General features: G+C 65.8%; 1 protein-coding gene across 7 annotated transcripts in view; it reads left to right on the top strand.

Moving 5' to 3' along the window:
- Positions 1-1,239: 1,239 nt before the first annotated feature.
- Positions 1,240-9,813, top strand: part of MTA1 (metastasis associated 1) — a 34,875-nt gene continuing 26,301 nt past the window's right edge. For all 7 annotated transcript variants that reach the window (XM_047079939.1, XM_047079938.1, XM_047079937.1 and 4 more), the window contains exon 1: positions 1,240-1,318. In XM_047079939.1, coding sequence (XP_046935895.1) covers positions 1,291-1,318 — 28 coding nt within the window. In that variant the 5' untranslated portion in view covers positions 1,240-1,290. The remainder of the gene's footprint in view (positions 1,319-9,813) is intronic.

Below are 9,813 nucleotides of genomic sequence, written 5' to 3'. Positions count from 1 at the left end.
ACCCCCTCTAGCCACAGACCTGCCCCTGCTGCGTAAAGGGCAGGAACACACAATGTTGCTCAGACCACCAAGCTGGAGACCAGATACTTCCTTTTCCTTGCCCCTCAAGAGTGATGTCGCTCCTGGCTCCAAACTTCGGCTGGGACACCTGCTTCTCTCCCCCTGGGATGCCACCCCCTCCCCCTCATGCTCTTTCAGGCTGGGCCCACCAGCCTTGCATCCTCCACAATCCTTGGACCTTAAGTGACAAGCACACACGTGCCCAGTTAGGGTCCTGAGGGGGGCTGAGAAAGAGAAGCAGGTACCTTGTTCCACACAGAGGCGGTCCTTCCAGCCTCAGGGCCCACCTCCGCAACCTCATGGGCGGTGGACTGGGCTTGGCCTTTTCATGAGGCCACAGTTCAGGGAGGCCGCACCAGCCGGGGAACTTGCCCATGTGGATGGGGGCACCACCAGTGTCCAAGCATGGCCATGGGGGCTGGGCAGTGAGGGCAGAGACAAAGACCCCCCTGGGGTGGGTGGAGAGAGCCAGGCCCGGAAGGGAGGTGTGCAGCAGCAGGGCCATGTGGCTGAGGCTGGGCGGCTGGGATTCAGGGCAGGTGGGGGGGGGGGGGGCGGGACGGGGGGACTTGGGAGAGCCACCTTCTCCGGGGAGGGGAGAGTGGGAGAGAGGGGGCTGGAGGCCCTGGGAGGGGCTCTGGACCAGCGTGGAGGCTGTGATGGCCATTGCGGGAAGGGGCGCCAGGGATGCTGGCAGGGCCCGGGTGTGGAGGCACGGGGAGGACCCACCTGGGGAGGGGGGAGCAGGTTGGGTGCAGGGGCAGGACCCACCCGGGTAACGGGCGCTGGGGATGCCAGGAAGACCCAGGCACGGGGAAGCCCCGGGGCGGGGGGGTGGGGTGGCGGGCGGGTTGTGGGAGGACCCACCGAGCAGGGGGCGCGCGGGGAGGGCTCACCCTGGCCGGCGCGCCGGGGGCTGCCGGAAGGACGCGCCCGGGGCGGGGGGCGCGCGGCGGCGCGGGGAGGGCCGGCCGGGTAACGGCCGCGCGGTGGGCGGCGGCGCCCGAGGCCCCTCCCCTGCCCGCGGCCGCTCCTCCTCTTCCTCTCCCGCCCGCGCCGCGGCCCTCGGTCCCTGCGCGGCCTCGGCGGCCTCGGCGGCGGCGGCGGCGGCGGCCCCTTTAAACCGCCCGCCCCCCGCCCGCGCCCGCGCCCCGCGCCCCGCGCCTCCGCCTCCAGGCCCCGCGCCCCGCGCCCCCGCGCGCCCGGCCCTCCGCCGCCGCCGGCCCGGACATGGCCGCCAACATGTACAGGGTCGGAGGTAAGGCCGCCGCCGCCGCCCGCCGCCCGCCTTTATGCGCTTCGGGCCCGGGCTCGGCCCCCGGTCCCCGCCGGCCGCCCCCACCCCCCCCCCCCGGCCCCCGGCCCCCGGCCCCCCGGGCCTGCCCCCGGCCCCCCGGGCCGCCGGCCCCACACCGCCGTCCCGGGCCCGCGCCAGCACCACCTCCCCCCCTCCCCTCAACCCCGGGCCCCCGTCACCCCTGCCCGGGCCCCCGTCTCGTCCCTCCCCTTCCCCCATTTTCCTCCATCCCCTCCCCCACCCGCTCCGCCCGCCGCGCCGGCCGCACGGCCCCCCCGCGGCCCACTTCTGGTCCCCTCCCTCCACCCCTGCACCCCTCCCCCACCGCAGGCCCGCCCCAGCGCCGACCATCCTTCCTCCCACCCCAGCGGGCCCCCCCCACCCCGCTCCCCGCGGCACCCCCGCCCTCGCCGCCTTCCCCTTCCCACTCCATCTTTTCTGAGCGGCCTGCTCCTCCGCCGCCACCTCTGCCCTGGCCCCGCTCGCCCCAGTCCGCAACCCGAAATGGCCCCTGGGCCCGGCCCCGACGGGGGCCAGTGGGTGGTGGTGGCCGAGCGGGCTGCAGGGAGGCGGGGGCTCTGCCCACCTGTTGGGGGCCCAGCGGCTGGTCTGTCGGGCCCCGGGCACCGGAGACGCTGGGCAGCGCCGAGCATCCTTTGGGCCTGGTGGGCCTGAGAGCCTGCGGCTGGGGCTGGCTTGAGCCCCCCCCCCCCCCCCTGAGCCGGAGCACATGGTCTTGGGAGGTTCAGGCTGCCCCCCCCCCCACCCACCGGACCAAGTTTCCGGGCCTTTGCGGTGTGGAGGGCCTTGGGGGTCGGTTGGCTCCAGTGCAGGGGTGGGGAGCCCCATACCGGGGCCACATTCCTCCCTGGGAGCCCAGGAGGGCCTGCTCTGTGCTTGGGGGCTTCCCCCAGCAGGATTCCCTCTGTGGGGCCCTCAGCAGGCTGCGCTTACCCTGAGCACACTTCTGATGCACCCCAAAACTTTTCACCGCCTCCTGTTGCCCCAGTCCAGCAAAGAGGTGCTTTGCAAGGGTTGGGGACAGGCAAGGAGCCCTGGGTGGGGATGGGGGTGGTGCTGAGTTGGCTGGGGCCCTGGGGGAGGCTTCCCCCACTTCCTCCCTTGGTTTGGGTCCTAGGAAGCCCCCAGCGTTGGGCCCCACTTTGTTCCTTGGGGTTCCGGGCTTGTCCTCGTTCGGCACTTCCACGGGGAGGCGGGGTGCCCTTCCTGCCCCCGCGTTCCTTTGGTGCCCACCCTTCCCGAGACCTCCAGATGCTTGGTCGCCCTCCTTTGGTGGAGTATGTCAGGATTGAGAACCCTCTGGGTGGACTCTGGCCCAGTCTCCCCTCCTCACTGACTGGCTGGCCCCCCTGGGGCCTGGGTCTCACATCTCCCTCCAGCTGGGCCAGCCTTGTGACGACCTTGGGCTTGCCCTCATCTGTGCAGTGGGTCAGCACGGCACCTGCCTGGCCATCAGTACCCCCCCCCCACCCCCCCCACCCCCCCAGCTCAGAGGCAGTCCTGGGAATGGGAGCCTACATCCTATGAGCAGCAGGGTGTGTGGGCAGCAGGCAGGGGTGCAGGGGCCTGGAACAGAGGGGCTGTTCATCTCCCACCTTGAGGGCAAGGCTGGAGTGTCACCCCAGAGGTTCTTCCTCGTCACACTGCCAGCTAGGCACCTTGACAGGTGCCTGGCCCCGGGGGCTGACTGGCCCTCCTCCATCCCAGGAGCCCCCGGCCCCTCCCTCAGCTGGCCCCCTCCGCCCCCGTCGCTGCGGCTCAGGGCTCCTCCCTGTGTTGTAGAGAAGTCTCTCCATCCTGCCCCCCCCCGCTCCGTACGTACCCTCCAGGCACCACCTTCCTGCAGTGCAGAACCCCCCTTCCTGGCTCAAGGCCCCCATGGCTCCCACTGACTAGTGACAAGGCCCCGTAGGCCCTGGCTTACACCTGGTTCCCACGCGCTGTCTGGGCCACAAGGGCCGTTGAATAAATGAAGACATGATCACAGGAACACAGGCACTGGCCCCTGGATGCAGACGTGAGAGGGGCACGGTGGGGTGGTGGGCCGGGGGCCCCTGGGCATCGCCTCCCCTCTGCAGGGCTGGAGGCCCTCGACTGGCATCTGCTGTGCCTTCAGCTCAGGCCTTCTGGGGTGGGGGGGCTTTAGCAGAGCCCCCACCAGGCCACAGGCCCCTGGGACCCTTGGTGCGTGGGTGGGGCTGCTTGGCTTTTAGGCCTGTCTGGCTCCGAGCTTGGTGGGGGCCTGGCCACCGCTCAGACCTTCCCGTGCCTCCGTTTCCCCCAGCGGACAAGGATCTCTGTGCTCCGCAGGTGTGACCACACGCTCCCGCTCGAACCCCCTGTGGGTTTCCGCAGAAGTGGCGTTTGCTCGTGGTTTGCGGACGGGGTCTCGGGGTCGCTGCTGCCTGGGTCCTGGCAGAGCTGGTGGTCACGGGGCGGGGGGGGGGGGGGTTGTTGGCAGGTTGGTGTCCTGTCCTTCAGCACCGCTTGCTTAGGGAGGGGGCGTCTGGAAGACGTAGCCCTCTGGCCCCGAGCCGATGGCCCTGTCTGGGCGGCCCTGGTGTGGTGGGGGTTGCCGCAGGGACATTCTGAGAAGGGGACACCCCCCCGCCCCTTGTTATCTCCACTCAGGACCCTGGGAACAGAGCCTTTTCCTGAGATGCCGGATCCAGCAAGGAGAGAGTAGGACACCAGCTAGATTTGAACGTCACATAAGCAGTTTCTGACTAGAACCGTGTCCCAAATATTGCAGAGGACACATAGATGCTAGAAAATCCTCAGCAGAAATGCAGACTTATCTGGGTGTCCGGCATTTTACCTGGCAGGCTGCTCCGAGGCCCTGCCAGGAGGTCTGGGCGGGGCGAAGGCCGGGTGGCGGCTTTGTGCCAGCTGACCGGCTGGGTGGAGTGGGCCAGCCGGGGAGGGGACAGGGCCTGGCTCTTCCCAGGGAAGTGACCTGGCTGCCGACAGAGGCCTTCTGTTGGCGGCTACGAGTGTGGCAAGGCGGGGCCTGGCCGTGGGTGGCAGGGTCAGGGTCCATGACCTCTGCTCCTCCGGGGTCTGTCTTCCCAGGCCTCAGCAGGCTTCTGGAACGGGCCGTGGGCTGAGGGCACCTCGGGGCGACTCTTCTCTCTGCAACTTAAGGCAAAGGTGTCGAGTGAGGTTTGAGACGTGAAGAGCCTAAGTCGGGGCGTGAGCCACCTGACAACGTGGTTAGCCTTTGGGGCGTTTCTTTTTGATTGACAGAACATAAGCTTTTCCTTGGGGTTCCCCCCCTCCTTTCCTTTCTTTCATTGCAAGAAGCTAACACCCATTCTTTTGGGTAGTAATTGGCTTTTAAAAACGTACTTTCAAAAGGTGCCGGGATGTGCTGGCGCTCCTGGCCGCTTGGCAGTGTTCCCTTGGGGCCGTGCTCTGGGCTCTGTGCCCCTCGGAACCCTGTCCTCCCGTCAGCCGTGCCTCTGCCGTTGTCCCTGCGCTTTAAGGTTCTGACCAGGCGGGGAGTCCGTACACCTGAGGATCCCAAACTTGCAGAGGCGGCGGGGAAGCGCTCGTGGCCCCTGCGTGTCCGCCGCCCCCGGTCTTGTCCCTCGGGTGGGCCCTCCGCGGCAGCCAGCCCTGCTTTGGCCTCCCAGGTCTCTTGAGAGAAGAATTTGGCCACGAAGCTGTGGCTTAATACAAAAGAAGCTGTTGATGAAGGATGTTGGAGTAAACGGTCCACGGAACGGAATCCCTCGTGCCCAGGGCCCGAGGGACGGGCCGCCAGCTCAGGGCGGGCGCTGTGGTCTGGAGGTGTGGATGTGGGGCTGGTCACGCCAGGCACAGTGGGCGCCCTGTGGCCCCCTGTCCGAGGGGAGGGCCGCCCCTGTTCCCTCTGCCCAGCCTGCCGGCTCCGCTGCCTGGGGCCCCAGTTTCCCTGGGACCCTTGTGTCCTCTCAGTCCCCCCACTGACCATCCAGGGCCAAGCGGGCCCAAATCAGACTCGGAATGCAGCTTTCTCAGGGCTCCCGAGGGCTCTGTGCACGGGTGGACCAGGGGTGCTGTCTTCGGGGGGGCCGAGGGTCTGGGCTGGGCTCTGAGGACATCCCAGGGTCCCTCTAGTCCCCGCTGCCAATTCAGGCGCCCATGGGCACCGCCTGCCTGCCCCACACGCACTGCGGCCCCCGGCTGGCCCCCAGGTCTGTGGTCTGTGACCTGCCTTAGGAGATGATCCTTCTAAGCTGTCTCGCTGCTTAAAACTGCTTAACGGCTTCCGAGGAGCGGAGGGTCCAGTCCAAAGTCCTAGAGGGCTTGTAACCCACCCGCCTGGCCCTGTCCCAGCCCCGGGCCACAGGGCCCACCTGGCTGAACCCCCAGGTCAGGGTGCAGACAGCAGCACCTCCTCGCAGGGACCCCCGCCCTCTGCAGGGCCGGACTTCCCGGGAGGCCGCCTGTGACGTGGCCGTGGTGAGCCGCCCTCTGCGCGACTCCCGCTCGCCTTTCGTTTGAGGCAGCAGAACCAGCAGGATCTTCAAAGGAGAGGGAGGGGGTGGCAGGGGGGGTCTGGATGGTGATGCGTCCAGAGGAACGTGGGGGACCCTGCCCACTCAGGCCCGGTGCCTGGGAGCCCTCCGCCATCTGGCCACCTGCACGAAGTGGACATCAGCTGCTGCCCCTGTGTCATCGGTACCTCCCCCTCCAGGCAGGCTCTGGTCCCCAGACTGCCACGGGGACGGTGACGTGCTGCTGGCTATCCTTCCAGGGAAGGGACGGGAGAGGGATGCCTGCGTGAAGGTGGCCAGGCCGGCAGCTCGCAGGGCCCGTAGGGTAAGCAGGCGGGAGTCCTGGGACTCCCGTGCACTATTTGGGAGAGAGTCACACGGAGACGCGAGTCAGGTTCCACGCGGCGGCCGGGGCTCGAGGGCTCTGTGCCTGGCCGGCTACTGCTGGTTTCTCCTGATTCATCCCCACATTTGGAAAAAGCAAAACGCTGGGCTTGCAGGTGTCCCCAGCGTGGAGGGGCAGAGGGGGAGCCCGGGCCTGGGGGAGGGGTCCCCGGCCCCCACAGACCTGGCGGGAGCCACTTCTGGAGGGATTCTGACAATCAGGGCGTGGAGGGCGGGCGGCGGGGCCTTCCGGTGATGTGCCGGGCACCGCTGGGTGTCCGTGTTCTTGTGGGACCTCCTTTTGCCACCCCCCCCCGGCTGCCCGTGGCCCCCGTCCCTGTGGGCTGGTCTCATTGCCAGGACCGCCCTCTGCTTCTCTGGGTCTGCCCTCAGCGGGCACCGTCCCCACTGTCCCTGCTGATCCCGCACCACTGCCTCCGCCTACTCCCCACGTTGGTCTGTGGCCCAGATCGGTCCTTGTGGCAGCCGTGCAGAGCTGTGAGAAGTGAGTGCCCGACGAGCAGGTCCCCAGCTGGGATCGAAGGAGGTGACGCCTTGTGCCCTGTAAACCGGGGTCCTTCTGGCCCGTCTGGTACCGTGGTTTCATACATTCTCGTTGTACTGTTTCGAGTGCCATCCGGTCTGGTGTTTGTACATGCAGGGAGGCTGCGAGGTCCCTCGCGGGGAACACGCCTGCGTCAGGAAAGCTCCTTCGGTGCTGGTTACAGAGCCGCTGGCCCTGAGCTCAGTGAGTGAATCAGCGGCGGACACTGAACGGAAGCAGACACAGAACCAGGTCCTGTGCTGATCAGGCTGGCAGCCCCTGACCCTGTGTCCCTTCGAAGCCGCTGGGTATTAGCAGACACCGTAGAGCGCAGTCACGGAGGGGCGTGCCCTGTGCATGGGATCCTAACGCTTAGAGTCAGGTTGGTAGGGGCGCCTGGTGGCTCATGACTCTCGATTGCAGCTCAGGTCATGACCTCACGGTTCGTGGGGTCAAGCCCTGCATCAGGCTCTGTGCTGACAGCTCGGAGCCTGCTTGGGATTCTCTCCCTCCTCTCTTTCTGCTCCTCCCTTGCTCACTCTCTCTAAAGTCGGGCTTGTTGGGGCGCCTGGGTGGCGCAGTCGGTTGAGCGTCCGACTTCAGCCAGGTCGCGATCTCGCGGTCCGGGAGTTCGAGCCCCGCGTCGGGCTCTGGGCTGATGGCTCGGAGCCTGGAGCCTGTTTCCGATTCTGTGTCTCCCTCTCTCTCTCTGCCCCTCCCCCGTTCATGCTCTGTCTCTCTCTGTCCCAAAAATAAATAAAAACGTTGGAAAAAAAATTTTTTTTAAAAATAAAAATAAAAAAATAAAGTCGGGCTTGTTGAGGTCGGGCTTGTACGGAGTAAGTGCTTTCTCGGGGACAGTCTTTGACTCTGACAGATGGCAGGTGTGTGCCCACCTCAGCCCTTGAGAACATTTCCACGGCCGCACGAACTTCCTCCTCGTCCGTTTTCCGAACCCTTGCTCCCCCCAGCTCGCGACAGCCGCGGACCTGCGTCCATTCCTGCTAGTCTGCGTTGTGCGGCACGTCCCGGAAGCGGAGCCACACCGTACGTGGCGTTTTGAGCCTGGCTCCCCTCCCTGAGTGTAACATGTCCGGCGTTCCTGCCCGTGTCAGCAGCCGGTGGACAGTTGGGCCTGTCTTCGTCCGCTCCGGCTGTGACGCGGGTGGGGCCGCCTGTAACGGACACATTTATTTTTCACGGCCCGGAGACTGGGCGTCCAAGGGCAAGGCTCCAGCAGGTCTGGTGTCTGGTGAGGTCGCTTTCCTGGCTGAGGGGACCCGCTCGTGACCTAGGCACCCCCGAAGGCCCACCTCTCGGCACCATCTCCCGGGGTGGGGGGGTGAGGGTTTCCGCGTGAATTTTGGAGGCACGCAGACCCTGGCGGGGCCGTCCTCAGTTTTGGGCGATGATGAGTGTGGACTCCCGTGCTGAGTTCTGCGCGTGTCCTGACTTCCAGATGAAAGCGCCCAGGAGCGGGGCTGTGTGTTTGGACCGGGAGCGCGGATTTCACTTGGTGACACGCAGATGCTGCGTGGCGGGATGGCCGGGCCGTCTCGCGTCCCGCCGGCGGCGCTGCACCTCGGCTCCCCCAGGGCGCGCCGGGCCTGGGCTGGCGGCCTCCCCGCGCGGAGCGGCCCTGAGCTTCTGCTCTCCGGGCGGGTGTGTGCGCGGGCCTTGGCCCCGGTTTAAAAATCGGGGTGCTTGTTTTTCTTCCTGTTGAATTGTGGGAGCTGCTTTCACGCTCTGGTTTTCAGGGGCGTGTCTTACAGGTTTTCTCTTTTATAATGTGTGTATTTGGCGTCTCCGCAAAACCTGCCCGGCCCAGGCTCACAAATATTCTCGCCCTGTTTTCTCATAGAAGTTTCATAGTTTTGGGTTTTACTTTCGAGTTTGTGATCCATTTTAGGTTCAGTTTTGTGTGAGGTCAGGGTTGGGACTCTCACTTTTTTTTTGGCACGTTCATGAGCGTGCGTTATCGTTTGTTGACATTGTGAGTGTCGGAGCCTGGGCGGCTCAGTCGGTTGAGCATCCGACTTCGGCTCAGGTCATGATCTCACGGTTCGTGGGTCCAAGCCCCACACGGGGCTCTGTGCTGTGGGATTCTCTCTCTCTGCCCTCTTGCACTCATTCTCTTAAAAATAAACATTAAAAAAATGATCTTCCTTTCTCACTGGACGTGCTGGCTCTGTTGTCACATCGGTTTGCCACGTGTCCACGGTTCCTGCCACTGGTCCACGTGGGCAGCCTCGGGGCCAGGACTGTGGGCTCCCGGGCTCGTCCCTCTCCCGAGCTGCCGAGCCTGTTGGGATAGGTCGGCTCTCCCGTAGATTTTCCCCACAGAAAAGCAGCAGCGGAGTGCGGGTCGGGTGGTGTCGAGCTGTTGTAGGTGGGTTCCGAGAGGGTCCACACTGCGGAGTCGCTCAGACGCTGCCTGGCTGGCTCATTTGCGGGTAGCCTCTGGCTGCTTTGGGGCCACGCCGGCGGGCTGAGTGGCAGGGGCTGGGGTCACCCGCGGCCTGGGGTCGGGGTGAATCACGCGGGTCTCCGTGCCACACCGTCCCCTCGCGGGAACCGGGGGTCGGGGGGCAGGCAGCACCTGTGCATTGCGTCCCCACGGCTCAGCGCGCACAGTTGCCAGCAGAAGCGCAGGGTCTCCAGAGGAGCGGCTCCTCCAGCCAGCTCCCCACGGGACCAGCGGGGCTACATGACCTCGGGACCCCGGTGCCTCCTCCCACCTGGTCTGCGCATGCCCCCCCCCCCAGTGCGTTTCTCTCGGGAACCCTGTCTGGGACCCATGTCTCGCATGTGACGTGACTATGCGGACGAGGCTCCAAGCCCCACTTGGTGACAAGTGTGAGTCCCTCCTGCCTCATCGAACCCATGCATCAGCGTGACCTTCCTCTGATCTCATGGACTTACACACCATCACTTCTGTGAATTATTTTTTTTAATTTTTATTTATTTTGAGAGTGTGCGAGAGCAGGGGTGGTGGGGGCAGAGAGAGACAGTTCTGAAACAGTTTT

This window comes from Lynx rufus, unplaced genomic scaffold (assembly GCF_022079265.1).
Source record: "Lynx rufus isolate CCGP_SWC_20201006 ecotype Redwood Valley unplaced genomic scaffold, mLynRuf1.p SCAF_17, whole genome shotgun sequence".
Taxonomy (NCBI): Eukaryota; Metazoa; Chordata; class Mammalia; order Carnivora; family Felidae; genus Lynx; species Lynx rufus.
This window is presented reverse-complemented; position numbering and strand designations above follow the sequence as displayed.